The sequence below is a fragment of the Leishmania major genome, chromosome 32, assembly GCF_000002725.2.
Source record: "Leishmania major strain Friedlin complete genome, chromosome 32".
In the NCBI taxonomy this organism is placed as follows: domain Eukaryota; phylum Euglenozoa; class Kinetoplastea; order Trypanosomatida; family Trypanosomatidae; genus Leishmania; species Leishmania major.
This window is the reverse complement of record NC_007273.2, coordinates 1265093-1288405: the sequence shown is the minus strand read 5'-3', so window position 1 is coordinate 1288405 and position 23313 is coordinate 1265093. Positions and strand designations below refer to the sequence as shown.

Below are 23313 nucleotides of genomic sequence, written 5' to 3'. Positions count from 1 at the left end.
AACGAACCACTGCGCCAGCAACGAGAAGCACGTGTATTTTGCGTGCGTTTGGCGTCGCTGGCCCCTTGCTGTGTGTATGCGTGTCGACTTTGCAGATGCCTGAGATTGTGAACAGAGGCCAGCGCAAAGGGAGGGCGGAAAAAGGGCGCGGTGCTGTGCCATTTCGTTAGCCTGCGGTGCGGTCGATGGAGAAGCGAGGGGCGTGACGTCGGCCGCCGAGCGTGCGTTAAGGGATGGAAATTACGAGTGTGGGTTGTTGGATGGTTGCTATTCGAATGCGCTCACGAAAGCAACGAGCACTCTACATACGGCAAACAAAAAAGGAGGGGGGGGGGGGGGCGAAGCCCATTCGACGGGCGCTTGGCACACGGGCATGCGCACGCGCACAACGATGGGCACGAGGCGCATTAGACGGAGGAGAGGAGGAGCACTCGCGAAAGGAACGACAGGCTGACGAGCAACAGAACCCCCACGTGGGGAGAAGACGAGGGGGAATGTCAGTGACGATAGGAAAAAGAAATCAAAGGAGCCTGAAACGATAGCTTTATGTGTGCGCAGGGGAGCGAGAGGAGCAAGAAAGAGGTCAGAGCAGGAGAGAAGATGGGAGAAAAACGGAGGTGCACGAGCGGTGAAGGTAGCCGCAGTCAGAAATAGGGCGGCACATATGTGAGAGAGAGGATCGCACAGTTGTAAAGACGAGTGCCGCAATCAGAAAGGACGTATCAGCGGCCTCGCAACTCGTGGATGAGTGAGGCCTCCTTGCCGCCAAGAGGTCGATGCCATGAAAGAGAGAGGGTAGAGGAGAGGCTCGCTCCTTCAACTTCACGCGCAGACGCTAGCACGCCTTGCGGCACTTCGGCCCTCTCCCTCGCCCTTCGCGTGTCCACACACACACACACACACATATATATATATATATATATATATACGCCCTCCCACGACAGCAGCGAAGGTGCAAGCGACACACTATGAGACAGTCGAACGGCAAGAGCACGGTGTTGCGTGCGGAAGTCGCATGCGACTCGGCTTTCTGCTCAGTAGGCTGGGTTTGCTTCGTCAGCCCTGCTGTTGCTGTGGGTGTTTCGCCGCGTAAGGTGGGCCTGAACAAGAGACGCGATAGCCCTTTCCCTGCCCTGCTCACTCCCCCATCGCCGTATCCCTGTGTTCTCCATCGGAGGCTGCAGACGGAGGCAAGAGGTGCAGGGAGCTGGCAAGAGATAATCGGTGTGGCGGAGGAGGTGGAGACAGCGAGTATGCAGGAAAGCCTAGAGAAAGGCGGTGAAAGACCGACGCGCACACACTTACCCGCATACAAGCACACATGCACCACGCTTAACACACCTAGCGGGTCCCGCCGCAGTGGTGTCAAAGCCGCCATGCGTTCTCCTTCCAGCGCCACTACCGCCACGCAAGAGAGAGTGTCATCACAACGCGCACAGAGCAATCAAGGGGGCGCCGCTTCCTCTACATCGACAGACGCTTGTGCACATACACATGCACACCGAATCGTCTAAACATGGCATACAAAAACTAAAGGCCCGCAGATGCATACCCCCAAACATTCTGCAGCGTGCTGCGCGGCAGCCAATGCATCACAAGTGCCACCAACTCCGCACAGCCGCGCCTTTGTCTGCTCTTCGTTGTGGAGGGGAGGGAAAACTTTGCAGCGGTACCGCCAACAAGCGCCACACACGCCCCTCTGTCCTTTTCAACCTTTCCCAGCAGCGCCTCACTTGGCCTTGCTGGCGTTGGCAGCGCTGCTGCTCTTCTTGCGGTACTGCTCCAGCTCCTCATCCTTCTGCTTGCGCAGGGCGTCGATCACCGGATCGCCGAAGCCGCCCTCCGACGTGTCGTACAGGCGGCGGATGAAAGGATCGTCCACTACCTTGCCCTCCTCGTTCAGCTTCTTTGGCGGAAACGCCTCGTCAAAGGGCGCCTTCCATCGATCCAGCTCCGCGTCGCCGGTACTGGCGCTGCCGCCAAGCCGACTCACATCGGGGTCGCCAATGTCCAAGAAACTGTCGCGGTCGACCGTCAGCAACACGGCACTCCGCTCTGGATCTGTCTGCAAGTACTTGGGGTCGAAGGGGGCTTGAAAGAGCGTGAAGTTCATCAGCGCGCGCCATCGCACGCTCTCCTGCTCGCTGGTGAAGACGACGTGGGCGCCGTACAGGTGGGCGAGGTAGCGCATGCTACGGCACAGGAATTTCAGCTGCTGCATGTCGCGACGGAATGCGTCGATCTTGTTGATGACAAGCACCGTCGGCACCCCGCTGAGTCGCATGCGCTTCAGGTCTGGATGGTCGAGCCCGATAGCCTTCTGCGCGCGGGTCAGGATTTTCGCTGGCGTGGTTGACCCCTTCGCCTTCATGCGCTGCGAAATATCGCTGACGCGCTGGTCGAGCCGGCGCAACCAGTACGTGGCTGTTTCCCACGCAACCGGCAGTCCTTCTTCACTCGCGTCCACCACCACCGCCGCCACCACGGCGTGAACGTTCTCCGGCGTCACCACAATGTCCAGCAGCTGCGAGAACTGCGTCCCTTGCGCGATCTCCCAGAAGTGTGCTACGGGCGCCACGTTGCGCTCCGATCGGCGGGCGAAGCTGTAGTCCAGTGCCGTCGTCGCCTTTACCCTCTTAGGGCCAGACCCACTCGAGTTGCTCTGGAAAGAGGTATAGATGCGGTGGAGAAGAGTCGTCTTGCCGCTACCAGAGGCTCCGACCACGACCAGGCTCGTCTCTGTCTGCTCGACGTTAGCGTCCTTGACATTTCGCGTGATGTTCTGCCAGAGATCCTTTGTGGGATCGATGACAATGCTCGCACTGGTGCCGGTGGCGGCAGTGGTCGGGGCCTCGGAGAGCTCCTGCGACTGCCGCAGGGGCGACTCGGCGCCTTCTTCAGACGCCGTCTTTGAAGGCCTGCGCGGCGGCTGCGGATGCTCAGCGGCACCCTTCTGCACACTGTTTCTCGAGGCCTCAGGCTTTCTATCCACCGGTGAGCCGGGCATCCCTCCTTCGCTTCTCAACTCCTGCTGTGGTGAGAGCTGTCGTGCCGACTTCACAACATACAACACAGTAAACGCCCGGTACGAAGGAGGAATAGAGAGAGAGCGTATACGCCTGAGGGAGAACAAGCGGGGAAAATACCGCCACGCCACTGTTGATGCACGCACGTGTGTGTGTGTGTGTGTGTGTGTGTGTGTTTCCTCTATTACTCTCTTCGTAGTCTCAGGGCCGGTGAGTGAACCGGGAAAGAAAGTAGTACACTGTGCACAGGAATAGAGACGAGATGAGGAAGGAAAGAAGGTGTCCGAGATCGCAGCTGCGATTCGAAACAAAGAAAGCAAGAAATGCAGATGTGTCGTCGTACGTGTGTAAAGATGGAGAGCACGGAGAAGAGTGAGAGAAAGGCAGAGAGATGGATACGACATCAACGCGCTAGCGCACCTGGCCACGATAATCAAAGAGAAGCGCAGTCGATTCATGCAGGGGACTCGGCTGCACTGATGCGTTGCCATTACACGTTCGCCGAGCCTTAACGTTTTGTGAGGTGGTTTTGCCTCCGCAGCTTCCTCGATGGAGAGAGAGAGGGGTATGGGGGTGGATAGGGACGGAAGAACTGCAGAGCCAGCAGAGGGACTGCCCAGCAGCGATCGCAGCGCACAGCCCTCTTTTTCGATCTCGAATCCCACTCCTTTTTTTCGTTGTTGCGAGGACGCGATGCACGAAACTGCGCCGCGCGGCTGCAGCACTGCTATAGCCTCCCACTTCACACCAGCGCGGCTGCGGGTGCTCCGCAGCACTTGATTCTCTCGCGTCGCTGTGGCGCAAAACCCACACACCCCTCTCCGTCAAGTAATTTCAATCAGCGGAGGCGTCTGTTACGAGCGTGTAGCGATCCTTTTCGTTTGTCGTTTTGTATTTTTGTTGTTGTTGTTGCTCTCTCTTGACACTTTCATAGACCCGCTGAAGCGAGATGGCACTAACGGCACTAAGGCGGGCAACTTACCACCTAGACCATCAAACAAGAAACGTGAAAGAGGGAGGCCGTGCCGCACCAGTTCAGTGCAAAGCCCTCCACAGTAAACGAGCAAAAAAAAAAGACATCCTCGCGAGCGCGCCATCAGCGAGAGAGACTGAGCGAGAGGAACACAGAAAGATGACGAAGAGAGACGCGAAGCGAAGGTGAGGGGAGACGAACAAGCAAACATGTCACAGACAAGAAAAAAAAAAGAAAAGGCAGGCAGGCGGGCAGGCACAACACAATCACAAAGGAATAGACATCTGCAGCTGAAAACGTGCAAACCGCATCAAGGAGGAAGGGAGGAACCTCTGAAAAAAAAAAAGAAAAGAGTGAGAGCGGAAGAGGAAACGAGCAAGCAAACAAGGGAAGCGAAAAGAGCCAACGCGTGAAGTGGACCAGAGGGAAGGAAAACAGAAACACAAGCTAGTCAAAACAGACAACGACAAGCCAGCACACGCGCACACGGGAGTGCAGACACGCACGCAGATCGAGAGAGAGGACGAGGGATGCACGCACGCACGTCAACTAGCGAAAAAAAAGCATGGGAAAGGTTCTGTTTGAGTAGAGCACACAAGCGTAACGCGGGCAAAGGACCAGATAGAGGCCATACGTACGCACACCACACCTCGCGCTCGCTGATCTGCATCATCCGAGAAACGGAAGGATGCGGCGCTAGAAAATAGACTCGCAAGGTATCGACTTGAGCGAGTGCCACATGCGTGCAGGAGCCTTCGCGGGCGCGCGCTCACCTTGTTTGTTGATGCGCGCCTCTTTTTTCTGCATTCACGCACTCGCCCTCTTCCTTCCCCGAGTGATAAAACGAAAGCTATCAATAGAAAAGAGAGTGTGTCATCCGAGAAGGGCGAGAGGCGACCACGCGCACCCACTCGCCGACCCGCTCACAGACATACACGCATACACAGAGACATGTGCACTCGGCAGAGAGAGAGACACACGCAAAGGCAGTGAGAGAGGCAGCGAAAACAAGGGAAAACGCGCGCAACAAAAAAAAAGTCGGAAGCAAGCGGAGATATGAGAAGAGTATATATATAATAACAAAAACAAAGCAAAGTCAGCCGACAACGGCATATATATATATATATATAATGATAATAATAATATATATATATATATATGTGCAGATAAATATAGAGATATATAGGAATGAAGAGAGGGAGAGAGAAAAGGGCGCTGAGGGACACACACGGAAACAAGTCTTGTGAGTATCGTCAGCAGCACATCGGAAAGAGCGAGAACCAGAGGGAAAAGAGACGGCGTAAAAGGGAAGCAACGAAAAAAAGAAAAAGGTGAGCAAGTGACCAAACGCCGAAGACATGCCTACACAAAACGTATCACGCAGCAACGTGCAGTTGCCAACGGCGAGCGACGCACTCGAACGTACATACCATATATAGGTGAACAGGGAGAAGGGCAGAAGACCGTCAAGTGGCTCAACAGCAGCGATGAAAAGGCGCACAGAAACACACACACAAACACGGACACGGGCACGGACAGGCCAAGTCGAAAGGGAGGGGGAGAGAATCCACACGGGGGTGCTAGAATGCCAAACGGATGTCAGAGAAAGAGGCACATCTGCCGCTGAAACTCTTTACGCTCACTCACTCTCTACTTGACGCCTCAGCTACGTGTGTTTGTGTGTGTGTGTGTGTGCCGACACGCACGCACCACATCTTCTTCCTTCATCCTACGCCTCCTGGTGATCTCTCTGGGAGATGTTGCTGTGCATGTTTTGTCTTGAAAAGGGAGAGACAATATAGAAAAAAGGAGTAGATCAAGAAAATAAACAAATGAAGATGTCACCCTACTTGTTTGTGCTTGCGTGTGTGTGTGTGTGTGTGTGTGATGGTGTGTGGAGAGGGGGAGGGGGGCCTGTATGCAGCTCACTCTACTCGCCTCATTCTGAGGAGAAAAGAGAGGCACTGCGGTGGTGAAGAATCGAGTCAACTGTATTGTTTTTTTTTCACTTTTCATTTAGAGAGGTGGGCCTTTGGCTTTGCTTTCATGACGGTCCTCTTCCACAGACACACACACACACACACACGTCTTCACAAACACGCAAAAGAAGAAAACATGCACACGTGAAAACAAGAAGAGCTACAACAGATCAGAGAAACAGATAACATAGAAAGAGAGGTAGGCAAGGAATGCATTGATGGGGCCTGACAGCGCGGCAGCAGACGGAGTGAGAAAGGAAGATGGGTGGAAGGGGCAGAGAGAGAGAGAGAGAGAGAGAGCGACACGCACACATCCCACGGCAACAAAACGCACAGAATCGCTTAATGATCCTGATGAGTCCAACGACAAGCCCCCTAGCGCACAACAAAGAAGGGAGAGGCAGAGATGGAGCCGAAGAAAACTGCAGTCCAAAAACAGAAAGCGTTGCAGACCCCTGCTCCCCTCTTCGCCCCCTCGCTCGACGGGCAGGTGTGCATGTGTTCGTACTCGATTCGGATATAGAAGAAGAATAGAGGTCATTCATGCGCGTCCGTTCGTGTGTGTGTGTGTGTGTGTGTGTGTGTGTCTGAGCAAAGACGGAAAGAGGCAGCTCCGCGGCGGCGCTCACAGGAGTGATTCGGCTTACCGACATTCCTCGTCTCCTCTTCACCTCCTCCCCTTGAACCGCTCTTTTTCTGTCGTCTCCATAAACCTTGCTTATCCTCTCGTGTACACTGTGACAGCACAAGAGAAGGGAACAAAGGAAAAGTGAAGAGACAGAAAAAAGTAAGCTTCGGCGAAACAACAAGTGGAGCATGAGGGGTATCGCTTGCACCTCTGCCTGAGGCGAGAAAAGAAGCGCACACACGCACACAAACACACGCCCAACGACTCGGATAAGGAGGCAAGCCGTCGACAGAGAACTGATTAAACAGCAACAGGCAGAGACCGGGAGACACAGAGGCTCTTACGGGAACAAGAGAGCGAAGCAGAGTCGCCTCAGTCGAAGAGATGTAAAACCAAATAGGAATCGCTTTTTTTCTTCTCTGCTGTAGAGAGTAGCACAACGCCGTCGACAATGGCAGGAAAAAATGAGAGAGGATGGGGAGGCGTGTGTGTTCATGTGCGTGTGCGTGTGCGTGTGAGGGTGGAGAAGGAAGGGATCGCAGCACCGCCGAGATGTACAGATGACGACTAAAAATGAAATGCCCGCCCCCTCCCCCCTCCCCCAGTAGAGAAGGGGGAGCAAGGAATACAGAAGAACGAGTGGAAGAGGAGCACAGCAACAACAGCACAGTACAAAAAAAAGGCAAAAAGAGAAGACACACACACATGCATGCGATCGCATCGTTCGTTTCGCTGCCTCGCAGAAACACGCACACACCTTCCAGATGCAGACACAGGAGATACGCACACACGCTCCACAGCCACAAAGACGGAGGAGCGGGGCGATGGGATGAGGCAGCGAAACAAAGCAGAGACGCACCAATGCCCCCACCCCCACCCTCACGGAAGACGACAAAGCTGGAAGAGACACTCGCGCATGCTCTCGCCTTTGTAGGTCGGTCCGTTGCAGAAGTCTCGAACGGTCGAAGATACAGAGACAAGAAAGAGAGAGAGAGAGAGAGAGAGAAAGAAAGCGATCTAGGAACATAGACTGGAGAGAGGCGAGCGTGTATACAAAGGTAACGAGAGAGCTACTCCACTTAAGGGCATCGACGAAAAAGAAAAGAAAACGACCGGAATGGGAGTGGCGGTTGAGGGTGAAACGGGAGGGTGGGCGGTGAAGATGAAGGAAGAGGAGGCAAGGCGAGGCACCCGACAAAAAAGGCAAATATGCACTCGCCAAATACGTGCACGCGCAGCGCAACATCTAAGCAACGGAGTTGGATTTTCGTTTCCTTCAACATGCTCATGCTGCCATAGTGCATAAGCTCACTCTACCCGGCCTGCCATAGACCCCATCCGCGTGGTGCGGAGCAGCGTGAAACACGCGCTGCAGCAATGCACCGACCCAGCCATCTGAGAGCAGGGCCCCAGCCTCAAACTCCACCCACCACCCGCCGTCTCTCAGGTCGCCTCACAGCCGCTCCCATTGTGCCGGTCGCCACGCGGTGCTTCCCCCTCAGGGCGGTTCAGGCTCCCCACACGAGTGGGAACTGAGCATCGGGTGGGATACGCCCGATTCATGCTGGTGCTTTGCCCGTCATGTGTGCGTGTGGTACAAGCGTGTTCACGGTGGCGGGTCACTCTGACAACGCACGCCGTCCTGGACGTGACCGCCGACCTCCGTGGCGATACATCGCTCTGACTTTCCCAAGTCGTAGGCACCCTGGACCTGTCACCACCACCAGAGGCAGTTCAGCACTGGCAGGGATAGTAGGGGGAGGGGGGTGCTGCTGGGCTTCCCCACACAGTATATGGGTTGTACGGGACCTCGGGTACCACGCCGCGTTGACCGGCATCACCAGGGCAGCGGTGTGCGAACATGAAAAAAAAGAAAGGCAGGAACAGTACAGTTCAAATACAGAGAGAGGGGGGAAGATGAGACGTCTTTGTGTTTGTCGTTTTATTTTGCTTTGTGTTTGGGTGTTGTTGCGTTTAGGGAAGGGGAGATGGTGTTGTTGGTGTTATCTGGTGTTATTAGTATGGGCGCATGTACACGGGGGTGCGGGCGTTTCTTTTTTGTTGTTTGGTTATTTTGTGGAGAGAGGAGGGGAGTCGTTGTGTGTTTTCTGCGTTGCTGGGTTTTGCTACGAATTCGTACATATCGTCATCCGCCGCCATTGCACGCACTTCACTGGATGGCAATGCAAGAAAAACATCAGAGCAACGCAAAGGCACAAAAACACAAAAATATATATATAGAGTACACGCCCACGCAAACACAGAAACAGAAAGCAAAGAAGAAGGTCCCTCTCCTTAAGCGGATCGAAAAGAGAAACGCCCTCGGCGACAGAAGAACGGAGCCCATATATATATATATATATATATATATATACGCAGACACACAGAGGGAAGGAAAGAAACGGGCGGAAGAAGAATTACAATGAATACATTCCATCGTAGGGAGGAAGAGGAAGAAGACGAGGCGGGGCTGGAGACGTGGCGTGCACCATGCGTAATACCAATGAAGAGATGGGAAAGGTAAAGAGGATTCGTGAGAGAAGAGTGCCCACCGTCTTCATGATCGCGTGCGGATGCATGTCGGTGTAGGCGATGTAACAAAAAAAAACTGAGGGATACACAGAGATAGGGAGACACACGACGAAGGACCACAGGAGAGAGGTCGGCAGAGATGATGAGAGGGAGAAGGTTACAAGACATGCACACTCGATGGGTCCCGTCACGAGAATCCGAAGGCAAAGAGAAAACACAGAGAAAGAAAAGGTAAGAAAACGCAAAACCACAGAGAGAGAGAGAGACAGAGAGCGCGAACAGACAAAACCGGGAACCATTGGCAGGGGCATATCAGCGCAAGGTGCATATATGAAGTAAACCAAACAAAACGCAATCCTTACTCCAGCAAATTGTGATCACTTTGAAACCCCGGAGAAAGAAAAGTAGTAAGCAACAGACGGGGAAGATGTGGGGTTGGACATAAACCATCAGAGAGTCAGATTTATCCAAAGACAAGCTTTGAGTGGGAAGAGAGGGAGGGGGGGGGGGCAAACGAAAGCGAGAAAACGAGCACACACAGGCGCAAGACAATAAAGCTGAAGTGCCGTTTTTTTTTCTTGTTTTGGTGGGGGTTGTTCAGCGAACATGGGCTGGAGTGGCGTAAGGGTACGGCACAAGGGTGACAGAGGGAAGAGAAAGAAGAGGGAGTGTGATAGCGGTTTCCCTTGCTGATGGCGGCTGGTAGTGGCGATGGGTGGCACGACGAAGAGAGCGCAAAAGGGAAAGAACGACAACAACGAAAGGGACGGTGATGGGTAATGGACGAGGTGGTGCGCATTGCCTCGAACAAACCAAGCGGCACTGTGGCTCCGTTCTCCCCTATAGGCAAGGGGAGTGCGGCCATGAAAGGCGTGTGCGTGCGTGTGTGTGTGTGTGTCTTTGCAGGCGCGCCCCCGCACAAGCTTAGCATTGCGAGGGGCTGAGAAAGAGAAGCACGTTTTATGGTCAACAGGTGCGTACCCACACGCGTGCACGTGAGCCCGTTGCGCGCACAGCTGCACACACAGTGGAGGGGAAGGCGGCCACAGTTGATCATGAGCCCACGGGGAGGGAGGGAGGAAGAGAAAGAGGGGGGGGAGAAAGAGGGAGAGGCAGGGGGAGAACAAAAACCAACAAAAAACAAAAAGCGCACAGGCACGCCGACGACACCGGGAGGAAGAGGGAGGTCAAACATGAGCACAGTCAAAGGGGGGGAAACGTTTGGGTAGGGGGAAAGAAACACAGGCTACGAAGCAGCAGTTGCCTTATGGTGGCAACGCGCTGTCTGCGCGCGTGAGGTGAAGAGGGGGTGGGGATAAGAGGGAAGTAAGTACCACTTAACGCCAGTCGCATTCGCCTGCAGTAGTCGTTGGCGAGAGAGAGAGAGAGAGACACACACACACAAACACACAATGGAAAAAAAAAAAAACTGGGGCAGCGAGGCGCAGAGAAAGCGAAACAGGTACGCCGTCCCACCAAACACGCAGCTGAAATCACCCTCTAGAAGAAACGCAGAAGGGAAAGCAACGAGGCCAGAGAACATCAAAGTCAACATGAGAGGAGCGGGGTGTCGTGCGAGAAGAAAAAGAGGGAAGGGGTGTCCACTCACCCCTCTGATAGGACTGGAGCGTGAGCAAAAAGCGATCACAGTCTCGCATGCACAGAGAAAGAAAGAGGCGAGCGACCGCTAAAAGACGAAACCAAAGAAGGCATGAAGAGAGAAGTGCTTCACGCACACCCTCGCCACAACAATAATAATACATACATGGCCAAACAAACGGCATTGGCACACGTGAGAAAGCACGAAGAGGAGACGCGAGCCCGTCGAGTTCACTTCATGTTCTTTCCATGGCCGCTCTCCCTCTACCGCATTATACACTACCTCCTCCTATTCCTCGCCCTGCGCACGGCTCGTGCGGACGGCGCGGCAGCTGCAAGCGTACCTGTTCTTGAGCTCATCATTGAACAAGCAACGATGAGCAGCATTGCACAAAATCACAAGATTTCCCCTGCAGAGAGTGCATATGAGTGTGGGCGAGTAGCAGAAGGAAAAGATGAGAAGCCGATGGCGCTCACACCCACGTGGTGGTGCCACAAAACCACCGACACGACGGACGAACACACACATACATACATAATGAAAACAAAAGACAAGCTCTTACGGAACGGCAGACCAACGAAAAGATCAACAGGCAATAACAACCAGTTTCAACGGCAACATGGCACTTGAAAAAAAAAGAGAAAGAACAAGAAGCACTCCATGTGAAGCAGTGCAAATACAAAAATAAAAGAAAACAGCAAAAAAACGAAAGAGGGTGAGGTGATACTAATAATCAAACATACAAATGTAGATAACAACGAAAGAAAACGCCGCTGTCATGAAGAGTGAGAAGACTAAGACGAAACAGCACAACAACAAACAAACTAAAGCAACCAACAAAAAAAACGCACACGCAAATGAAGAGGAAAAATCAAACCGATAAACAACAAAACAAAGAAACCCCAAGTCAATACACACACACACACACACACACTTACACAGAGAGAGAGATGGGAGAAGATGGCGAGGCAGACGAAGGAGAAGAGGGAGGGTGGATCATCCACAGAAGCGAGGCAAAGCAGAAAAACAGAGGGAAGCACACACAAAAAAAAAAAGACAAGCCAGAGAAGTGGGAAAAGGGGAAGGAAAACAGCATGAGATGCGCCGCTACTAACAGACATGGACACACACACACACACACATACACACATACATACATACAGGCCCACCCAAGCCGCCGCCCTCCCAAGCGACAAAAAAATTTGAAAGCTGGATGTTTGAGAGTCATCATCATGTCATGAGAAACAAAAGGAGGGAAGTGGGAGAGGGTGGAGCATCGTGACGACGCAAGCATGGCTGCAGGTGTTTGTGGATGCCTTCAAATGCGTGCGTCGGTGAGTGGGAGGGAGGAGGCGGGTGAGAGAAAGAGTAAAGCTGCTGAAGGCTGTGAGGGGAACGCCACCTCGCTCCTCTCTACGCATTGCTGCCATCGTAGCCAGCAGAACTCAGCCAGAGAAAGAGAGACAAGACACAACAACAAGGAAGAAAGGAGAGAAAAAGAAAAAACAGAAGAGAGACAGAACGATGCACCCATCATTGCAGCTGCGGAAGAAAAACAGAAGTCAAAACAACATCATGAAGAAAGATCCAGAGGCTGAGGTGTGAGACGGTGAAGTAGTCGTACGGATGGAAGAAAGAGCCAAGACGCATTGGCTGTGCATTCGAAAACACGAAAAGAGAACCTCACATACGGCAGTACATCGTCCCTGCGCCTCTCACTTGAGACGCCTTTTTCCTCTTACAACCCCCACCAGCCTTCGCCTACCCGGCCGCTGTGCTCTGGGAACCTCCTTCGCCCTCGAGTTACAAGGTTCCCTGTCTTTTCCTTGCGTCAGCCATCCGTCAGAGTCGCTCGCGTCGCTGCCGCAGGTCCTGCAGCAGTGACCGCCTCGTTCATTTCGAAGCTGAGCAAGAGCACCTCCGCATCGCCCAACTTGATCGTCTCTGCGTAGTCGAGCACGTCCTCCTCCATGTACGAGCCCCAAAGGTCTTCCGTGCCATCGAGCAGCATCGGATGCCGGTGGTCATCCGAGGAGCGAGCAGATGTGCTCCCGCCTCGCACTATGGCACCGGAAAGCTGCGGGGAGGACAGAGGGTCGGCCACGGTGACTTGAGTGAGGGCCCCCTGACGGCTCAGCTCGTGCTGCGCATAGGTGGGGTCCACCGGCATGACGTACGGCACGCCGACTTCGCTGTTTGCCACAACGGTGGACGACACCACAGCCGGTGCCGTCATGAAAAGGTCCAGAAGAGGCAACCGCGGCGGCTGCATGTCCTTCCAGAGGTCGCGGCGGCTGACTTTTAGCCGAGTGGACGCGACTGAGGGTGGCTGTGAGGCGAGCATGGGGGAGCATGTAGCAGATATGCAGCCCGACGAGCACGGGGAGATGGCGCCGATGGACTCGTCCGGCGTGGGGCTCGGTGACGGTGAGTAGAGAGACGCGTCGGGCGACAGCAACTGCCACGGGTGCGTGTACTCGCCCATCTTCTCGTTCGGGGTCAACACTGACTCGATGTGAAGAACCGGCACCGGCTCCTCGACCTCCTCCGCGTATAGGGTGGGCAACAAGAAGAGCCGCCCCTGCGACTCGAGTGTTATGAGTAACTGAGCTTCGCGATCGTGCCGCTGCCGGCGCTGCTCCTCGACGTGCACCATGTTTATCTCACGGATGATGAGCTGCGGGTCATTGCTGAAGAGGGATAGGGCATTGAGGGCGTAGCCCACAGAGCGCAGGTGCGACTCGCTAGCCGCCGCACTTTCCTTCTCCGTCTCCGCCAACAGCTCCTCGAGCCGTTCCTCCAGCGCCTTCCAGTGCTCCGTGACGATCTCGATGTAGCGGGCCTTACGCTGCGCCGTCGACGTGGCCGAGGCCAGCATGCACGACGCACGCATCGAGGAGCGAGTACGGCTCTCCGACTGAGGCGCGGCCATGTGCACAAACATGACGGCGGGCTTCGAGCGCAGAGCTTGAATTTCGCGGCAACACGCCTCTCGCACAAGGGAACGAAGGCCGTAGCGCATATGCGAGGGTGCCAATGCAGTCGCATGCCTCATGCCCTGCTGCCAGGCGTAGTGCTCGCCAGCGTGGTGCGAAGCGTTATCGCGGCGCTGGCGCTCGCACCACTGTGGACTCAGCGGTTCTTGCTCCAGACTCCGGGCAGCACTGCTGGGCAGAGACAGCATGGAAGGGATCCGCGGTGTATCCGGCCGCCTGCACGAAGATGACGTCGCGTCCATCGGCGGTGACGTCGCGGCCGCCAGCGCCGCCGTCGTGGACGGGCTGTATGGCGCGCTGCTAAAGGTGTACTGGCTGCACTCCTCCATCTCCGATTCGTAGTCGTACGGGATGCTCACGTCTTCCGCCTCCCCCTCTTCCACAGCGGTTGCTGTAGTGCCCTTGTGTAGCTCCGCATGATCACTGCACCCATCCCACGACTCGGCAGCGGTGTCAAGGCTAAGAACAGAGAGTCTGCGTGGCAGCCCGCGGCGCACCTCCTCCGAGGACACAATCGACGCCTTCGACGCATGGCCATCTGCGACGGCAACTACGGCGGGCGGCGCGACGTGTGGGTCCGTCAGGTGCCACATCTGCTCCTCCATGGAGATGGTAGAAGTCGTGTGAGATGGACGTGTGCGCGTCACCGTCGGCGTGTCTGTGGAGCTGAAGTGCCGGTCGCCACAGGGTCCTGACTCCATTGCGGATTCCACCAACATGGCCCCTCAAAGCTGGCAGTCACCAAAAAACAAGGAGAGTTCTCACCTGATAACGTCACCGTTGGAGCGGTGCGGTGTGGTGCTGCCTTTGCGTCCACTTCTCCCACTGATCTGCTGTCTTCTCGGTTCGTGTGTGCGCACGCGAAATCTCCTGTTTACGGTTAGCTTGTCGCGTGTGTCGTTGAATACGGGGCACGGTTTGTCCTCTCTACTGACAGTGAGCTGCCTTCGCGCGGCACACAAAGCACCTCCCGGGTGTGTCTGCAATGTAAGCGCGCACGAATGGCAGCAGAAGAAAAGGGAATCAACAGAGCTTGTCGAGTGCGCGGAAACACGAAGCACACACGAACACACACACACACACACACACACACACACACACACACACAGAGAGATGCAGAGGAAGGGAAGCAGCGAGGTGACAAGCTAGCAGGCAAGCGCAGACACAAAATGGCAGACGAAAAAGAAAAAAATCCCGAGACCAAAAAAAAGGGAGGGGACAACGAAGAGCAACCGTGCTCTCGCCAACTTCCGATGCACCGCAACACGAACGATTCAAAACTGAAACGAGAACAGCAGCAAGAACAAACAAAAGACGGAAAGTGACAGAAAAAAGAGAGAAGACGCGGACAAGTCACCACTACCACCACCACCCGCACTGTGTGCACGTCAAAGTCGAGCGAATGGCAAGCGTGTACAGCGAAGTACAGATCAAACCACGAAATTCGCTACGCTAATACAAAGGGAAGAGGACCAGAGACAAACACGTGAGAGAGGAACGAGTCTCTCTCGGGGCGGCAGCGGCTCGGGGTGGAGAGAAGGGAAAATACAAGCAAGAGAGCAGAGTAAGAGAACGAAATATATATATATATATTTCTGTGGAGAGAAAAGGAGACGTGGTCGTCCAGTGGTGAAGGAGGGGGGAGGGGGTAGCCTCCTTTTCGATTTGTCTCCTAGCGGCTGCTTGATGTGCTGGCGATGGATGCTGAAGTAGCGCCTTAGAAAGAATGCGTTGGTTGTTTGGTCTCCACAGTGTGAGCGGTGCAGACGGGCTGGCCGCAGCGCACGTCGCCCAGGCACTGAGCAACCCGACAAGACCGTCACTCTCCGACGCAGAGGCACCCCCCGTACACACGCACACGCACGCGTACAGATAGTCGCAACGCGAGAAAGTGAGCTGGTAAAAAAAAAGAAGGTGGCGCAGCGTCAAGAGAGGCTAGAAGGGCAACGCTGTGCGAACGTGCAGGCAGGCAGACAGACAGAAAACACACGCACAAGAATGAGGCACCGATGCACTCGCAGCGGCCACACCTGATTAGCCTGACGAAAAAGTCGAGCAGTAAAGAAGATGCGGGAAAAAGAGGAGAAAACAGAAAGAGCACACGCTCCGAGGTGGTCCTTTCCGCTTCTGTTCCCTTTCGGTGCGAAGCACCCCCTTGTCCTTGTGAGCAGTGTACGTCGGTACGTGCTGTCGTTCGTCTCGTTTCCTGCTATTCGCTCGCTCGATGACCCTCGAGAATGTACCGGCGCTCCACTAACTGTGATTCGACAACAAAACCAACGACAGGTGGAGAGAAGAGAGGCCGCGTCAACGGAGGCGCGGAGAGAAGGGAGGAAAGGCGCTTTAGGTGCGAGAGAAAGAGAGTGAGTGGAATACACAGAGACGCAGGATTGCACGTACACCCTGCTGAGAACGGGTGGGGGGGGGGGGGGGGGGGGGGGGGTAGATGGGGATGCACACACACACACACACACACGCACTCAAAGACTGGCAGACCAAAAGAGAGGACGGCGAGAGATAGACAATGCAAGTAAAATAAAAAGACACGGAAGGCCGTGGTTGTGCAGTACAGGCTAGTGAGAAAAACAGTTTAACACACACACACACACACACGCACACACACACACACACAGAAACAAGAGAAAAAAAAAAACTGAAAAGCTGGGTCGAACAGAAAGGTAGAGCAAGAAGAGGAAGAGAGAGATATAAAACAGCGTGGTGGTGTGCAGTAATGGCAAACAGTAACAGAAAAGCAACGAGAAACAACGAAAAGAAGAAGAGAAGAGGTATAAAAAAAAAATGAAAAGGCGAAGGAGGCAGTAGTCGTCGTCGTCGCAGTAGTGCTTCGCTGCAGTGTCGGTCTGTAAAGCTGTATGATGGATTTTATTGATGATGTGGCACGCAAATGAAAGATAAAAAAGAGCAGAGGAAAAATTTTTGTCGTTGTTTGCTTGCGTATGCGTTTGTGTGTGCGTGTGTACGTGTGTGTGTGGCGCTGAGTATGTTATTCTGCTAGTAATAGAAACGGCAGTCGTAGTAATAGTAGTATTGATAGTGATTATCCTAGCAGTCAGAGGCAGTCGTCGCCAGTTACGAAAGGTGGTGAGGGTCGACAAGAAAACAGGAAAAACAACGAAAAAAGTAACAGAGAATGAAGTGAGGAAAGGGCCCAGAAAAGTGCTTTGTCTGTGAAGGACGTAAGAAAGAACAAAAAAAAAAACAAAGGAAATGAGCAAACCAAAAAGGAAAGGGAGAGATATGTGTGTGGGTGTGGATGCGTGAAGGGAAAGGGGGAAGGGGGAAGGGGTTCGATTGCGAGGGCACAAAGCAGGTCAAAAATGGAAACCAATTCAAAGAGAGGGGAAGAAAGCGACGCAGAGGCACACACACACACAACCACAAACAGACACGGATACACGCGCCAAACGTCTGATCTGTAATTCACGCGCCGTCTCTCTCTCTCTCTCTCTCTCTCTCTCTCTCTCTCTGAGTATGTGTGTGCGTGTGTGTGTGTGTCTGTGTGTCTGTTTGCCGTGTCTACTACCTCTCTGCTTATTTCCGTTGCTGATCTCTTTTCGATGCTTGAACCCTTTCGCACTTCTTGGATGTTGCCGCGTCAGCCCTCTTCAACTTCGAAGTTCGTCAACTTTATCGGGTCTCACTCCCACAATCAGAGCCTCTCTCCCTTGTTTTCGCGCAAGCACAGCAACCAATCAACAGCAGACACACAAGAACGCACGCAAAACACCTTTCTCTCGTTCCTACGATACTTCGAGCAACACGGACACTTCGCGGCACGGCAACGATCAAAAAAAAAGAGGAAAGGTCAATAAAAGGAGGACGGATTTCGACTTGACGTACTTGAATCACCTCGCGTTTCGCACGTATTCTTACGCCTTCCTGTTGACCTTTTTTCGCTTTTATCGCTAGGGGATCTCCTCTGCCGAGGTGTACGTTGAGAGCTCACCCACCTCGTGTGCGCGATGTGCGTGCGTGCGTGTGTGTGTGTGTGTGTGAAGGTAGAAAGTGCCTGCACTGTATTGACTGTGGAGTTGATCGCTTGGCTTCTCTGCTCGTACCGACCTCTCTTTCACCAACTGGTCCCTTGAAGTGTCGCCCTCGGTGTCTTCACCGTTCTCTTCTTCCCTTGGGGAAGATCCGCAGGCAAGTGCGAGCTCACACCCGTTGAAGTTACAGCGAGAGACAGAGAGAGGGACGGATGACGGACGCACGGAGAAAAAAAGTAGTAAAGGCAGATTGCTCTTGTGCAGCCCCGCGCGCGTCTGCTGTGTCGCTTCCGCTTTCCACCACTCTTGCCCGTCTCTCCCTTTTTGGTTGTTATTTTTCCTTCTTCTTTGCGTACTCGTCCACGCGTGTGAGTAGAGAGGAGGGTCGTGTGCGAGCCGTACGTACACCAATATGCCTGCTGGTGTCTTCGTAAAATCGGCTGGCGCTTGACGGTGAAAATCACACAGAAAAGGAGAAAGTAAACACACAGACACACACAAACACAGTGCGGGGCCGCGTACCTTGCAAGCAACGCGCTGCAGTGAAGAAACGCTCTAGAGAGATAGAGAGCGCGAGGGGAGGAGTACACTGGAAAAAAAAAAACAAGAAAGACACAGGCGCCACACGCACGGCAGGGCTCGGCAACAGCAGAGAAAAGAAAACACGAGGAGGGTAGAGGAGCTCTGGGAACACAAACTCGGTGCCCTGAGCTATTTGCGTGTGTGTGTGTGTGTGTGTGTGTGTGTGTGTTTTGCTCCTGTGAGACCCTCGTCTATCACTACCACAAATCGAGCTTGCCTGTATTCGCGTGCACTGCACTGTGTGAGCTCTATCTTTTCGTTTTCCTTTCCTCTGCCTTTCGCCTTGACGCACAGCCTTCGTTTCCTTTGTTTCCTACTGGTAACAAACCTCGTCTACCGGCGCCCTATCTGCTCTGTCTTCTAAACGCCTGTTTTGTTTTGGTTTCTCTTGCGCCCGGTACAGTCAGCGTGTCGTATGTGCTACGCTTCCCCAGTTGTCGACCCCGGACACTCTGCTGTAGCACTCGATGTGCCCCCTGCGTGTCAAACAAGCGCCTCCCGAAAGAGAAGTAAAACGTCAGCGCCCAATACGAGCCTCTCTCTCTTTTTGGTCAAGTCTTCCTTCGCGTTTCTGCCTCTCTCAGATTTTTTCTCTGGCTCTCCTTGCCGTCGTGCTCTGCTGTCGGTTGGTTCCGCTTCGCTTGGCGGTTGTCCTCTCAGAAACCGCGCAAGAAAGGCAGCAGCGACAGCAACAACGACGGGAAAAAGGCCGTAGAAGTGGCAAGCCACACGGGTACACAGCCGCACAACTTCGAGTGAGAGGTTTACGCGAATAAGTACTCTCACGCGCAAAACGCGGTTTGGCGTCTGCCTTCCGTGACTCTCTCTCTCTCTCTCTTTGTGTGTGTGTGTGTGTGTGTGTGTGTGCTCAGTCCTAGCACGGCACACTTCTTCGGCGTAGAGGTGGGCAAAGCGGGAAACGAAAACCTGGTGTTGCGATTCCTCGTTCTTCTGTGAGCAGGTGAGCTGGCAGGGAGGCGGCGGGGCAGTGGCAGAGCAGAGCGTGAGAGAAAGGTGTCGAAATAGATGCGGAGACAAACAAGGAGATGAGGCCGGGTGTGTTAGGGACGGAGGGAGGGGGGCGGAGCGCAGGAAAAAGAGGACGAAAACAAAGGAAAAAAAACTAAGGCGAAACCAAAGACGTAAAGACAAGCAGAATATATATAGAGAGAGAGAGAGATGGTGTTATTCGAAATCCTATCAGCGGTAGTGGCCCCGAGAAATAGAGAAGGAAGCGAAGCAAGTCCTGTTGTCGCTGGTCAACAAGAAAGGGAGGCGTGGGCCTGCGACAGACAGAGAAGGGCAGAAAGAGACGCAGGCCCACACAGATGTGCAGACCGACGGAGGAGACAGCGAAGGAAGAGGAAGTGGGGCGCGAGCAATGAAAAAAAGAGCAGAACAAGAAGACGTGTTAGCAAACAAACAAAAGAAAGGCGGGGGAGGGGGAGCGTGCAGGAAGGAAACATAACAGGAGGTAAAACAAATCCTGGAGTAGGGGAGGGGATGGGAGGGGAGAAGATATATATATACGACTACAACAGCTGTAAACAAAAGGATGGTTGAGAGATAAGACAGGAACTAGAGAGCAGACGCCAACAAAGAAGAAGACAGACCAAAAAAAAAGAAAAAGAAAGGAAAGAAAAAGCTACAGAAGGAGAGAGGAAGCAAGAAGGATGTCGATGAAGCACAAACTCAGACACACACACAGAGAGGCATAGAGAGGGAGACACACACACACAAAACCACGCACACCTTCAGCGAGGTACGTTCTCCTCAACTGAAAGAGCCACGAGCCGTCAAAAAAAAAGCACGAGTGAAATCAGAAAACAACGTAAAGACAGAGAAGCTCACGTATCGTGTTGATAGAACACTGAACAAGACGAAGAGAGAAGACACGAAAAAAAAAAAGGCGGAGGGAAAGAACACACGTAGGGGAGGGGGGAGGGGAATCCAAGTAGCGAGAGAGAGACGCGAGAACGAAAAAGAAACTTTTTTTGGAAGAGCAACAGCCTACAAGAAGAAAGGAAAGGAGAGAAGTGAGTTTGTTTCTGTTTGTTGTTGAGCGGGAGGGAGAGGAAAGCAAATCACACAAACACAGACACAAACACGAACACAAGAAGGAAAGAAAAAGACAGAAGCCACAACGGAAAAGGTGTAGAGAGAGAAAAGGGGGGAAACAAAGAAAACTCCCGGAGAGACGGCGCTGCACGATGGACGGACAGGACAGGAGCGACACGGAAGGGGCAGAGGAGCAAGAGGAGAGATCGACCACAAAGAACAAGAAAAAACGAAAGAAAACAAGGGGGAGAAGAAACCATGAAAAAAGGAAATGAGACACCACAAAACGCTTTACCGTAAAGGAAACGAAAGGAGTCCAATACACGGGCAGCTTGCACACACACACAGCACCAAACAGTAAAAAGGACAACAGGGGCAGCAGGGAGGGGGCGGGACTGAACAGAACTACGAAAACAAAAGAAGCAGCAAGCCCAGATGCTCTCGGAAGACGCTGAGCTACGCGAAAGCCCAATCAGAAGTACACCAGAGACTCGAAAACGAGGGGGAGAGTGGCGAAGGGGGAGCAGGGGGATGGAGCGGTGGAAAACAGACGCAGTGCTGATGAGATAGATGCGTCTATCACTCCTCGTGTGCGACCCCGCGCCCCGGAAACGTGCAGGTGTACGTGTGTGAGTGAGCGGGAGCGACCGTTTGCGTCAAGTTGCTCCTTCCTTCTTTGATGGGGAAGAGAAAGGGAAGGAGAAGACGCAGAGTTCTGCTTCTTTTTTTTTTCGTGGTTGTTCTTCTTCGCAGTTGCTGCTGCTGCAACGGGTTTGCGTGTGTTTTTGTGCTTGTCTTGCGTGTTCCTTCGCTCGCTTGTTCCGTTTTCTTTGTTGTTTTCGTTTTTTCTTGTTTTTCCTGCTTATGAACCCACTTCGTCACGGGCGCGCATGTGCGATGTGTGTGCAACGTCGTCGGCGGCAGCAGCAGCAGCAGCGATGATGTCGCCAAAATCGACAGATGTCGGAAAGGGCAGGCGTCACGTGCGAGAGAAGTACCGCGATTACCGAACGAAAAAGAAGAGAGATGGACGGCAGAGAGGGATATAGAGAGACGTTGGATGAGTGCGAAGCGATCAATATTGTAGAGCAACGCCACGAGACGTAGAGCCGTAGAGGACGGAGCTGCGCGACGCTCCACCGGCAGTGATATCGCTGAGCTCATGCTGTCACCGGGTTAAGGTGAGAGAAGAAGAGGAGAAGAGCGGCGGTGGGAAGAGCACGCGAAACAGTCCGTTGCACATGCGAACCCTGTAGGGAGGGGGGGGGGCTGGATAACCAGAAAAACGGGACAGACACGCACGAAACGAAAAAGCGTGCGACCTCGACGCCTTTGATACTCTTGCGGTTGGTGTTGTGTACCGATCTTGTGCGGTTGCTTCCGAGGACGGAATGCTCGAGGCGCCCTGCCTTCCATTCGAAAAGGAAGGAGCCCTTCAGTCTGCTTGGCCGGGGAGTAGGTCCCGAAGGTCCTCTGCCGTTCCACTGTATCCCCAGGTGTTGCTCCGCATGATGTGCGCTTCATTGGTGCCGCCGCGGACGCAAAAGAGGGAGAATGACACCGAAAAGAAACAGGTAAGAGAAGGGCCTGAGGAGGGCCGTCAGCGAGCGAGGCAGCGACGCAACGAGAGAGCGCAATAACCGGAACAACACGGAGGGAAAACCGCAAAAAGCGACTAAGCACAGACGCACTCCGAGACAGCACATGACTTGGAACGGAGAAGTCACCGATAGACAGAAAGAGGTGGACGTCTGCGTCGCTGGGGAAGCTGTACATCATCGCCGCTAGTTCACTGTGCGCATCACAAGCATATCAAAGACACAGCGAAACACGCCGACGCGCAAGCACGCACACATGCACCTACACATGCTTGTTCGTAGATTGGAAACGCGAGTGTTGCCCGCCCATCGAATGAAAAGGGATGAAAGACTGCAGAGCCGCGGCAGCTCTATGCGCTTCCTTGTCGGCCGGCATCGTGGCCTAGAAGTGCATGCGCCCTTCGCGTTGAAGGACCTCATCCTCCTCCGCCTCCATCCGGGCGACAACGATGGACTCGATCAGCTTATCAAAGGCCGCCTTGAAGTTGTCGCTGTGGTAGTCGAGCGACGTCTCCAGCACCTTGATTTTCTCTAGGCCCTTCGGCATGGAAGGCAATCCCTCTCCTGCTACGTTGCTTGGGGGCGTCGAGTGATGGGCAAAGACAAGACAGTGCTTGTCAGGGACCCGGACGGCAAAGTTGCCAAGCGCGTCCAGCTCCGACTGGTTCACGGCGAACGTCTTGTGCCACAGCGACAACTCTTTCTCACCGTTCTTCAGTGCCGGGTTGAAGACAAAGATGATGCCATCTGCCTTGTTCGCAACGGCCGGCCAGCCCGCCTGGTGCTTGCTGTTGCCGCTGAGGTCCCAAATTTGCACCAGTACCCGCTTCGTCTTGGCGTCGCCGCCGGAGAAGACAACTCGGCGATCGGTGAAGTTCATGGAGTCGAGCTCGATCTCTGTCTCCACAATGCGGAGCGGGTTCGTCTCGTAATATTTGCTCGTCGCCGTCTCGCGCGTGCCGCTCAGAAAGTTCGTGATAGTCGTCTTGCCGCTCTTGACCGAGCCAACGACGATGATCTTGATCTTCTCCTCCGCCATGGTGAGTATGGGGGAATGTGCTGTAGCGGCGGAGCAAACGAAGCCAACTAATGATAGAAAGGCACGCCGAGGGAAGTACCCGTCTGATGTGGAAGGGGTGCTCTGTCTCCAGTGATCAATGCCCTTGTGCGTGCGCTGCTGCAGATGCGGACGCGTGATCGCCTGCAATGCAGATTGTATCGCGGATTCGCTGTTGATAGGGGGAGACGAAAGAGGACCAGAAAAGCCCGGGACGAAGGGCGGATTAGGTGAGGATGAGTCACGTCTCGGTGGTGGTGCTACATAAGCCCGCTGG

At 53.9% G+C, this 23313-nt stretch overlaps 3 protein-coding genes across 3 annotated transcripts; all 3 read right to left on the bottom strand.

Moving 5' to 3' along the window:
• Positions 1–1729: 1729 nt before the first annotated feature.
• Positions 1730–3007, bottom strand: LMJF_32_3230 (putative dynein light intermediate chain; the record flags this gene model as incomplete). Its single annotated transcript, XM_001685597.1, has 1 exon — positions 1730–3007. One exon carries the CDS (start codon positions 3005–3007, stop codon positions 1730–1732), a length of 1278 nt encoding a protein of 425 aa, XP_001685649.1.
• Positions 3008–12569: 9562 nt separating this feature from the next.
• LMJF_32_3220 (conserved hypothetical protein) lies at positions 12570–14453 on the bottom strand (the record flags this gene model as incomplete). The annotated part of the gene is made up of 1 exon (XM_001685596.1): positions 12570–14453. The coding sequence occupies one exon, from the start codon at positions 14451–14453 to the stop codon at positions 12570–12572; it is 1884 nt and encodes a 627-aa protein (XP_001685648.1).
• A 7908-nt stretch (positions 14454–22361) lies between these two features.
• On the bottom strand, positions 22362–23018 carry LMJF_32_3210 (conserved hypothetical protein; the record flags this gene model as incomplete). The annotated part of the gene is made up of 1 exon (XM_001685595.1): positions 22362–23018. The coding sequence occupies one exon, from the start codon at positions 23016–23018 to the stop codon at positions 22362–22364; it is 657 nt and encodes a 218-aa protein (XP_001685647.1).
• Between the last annotated feature and the right edge of the window lie 295 nt (positions 23019–23313).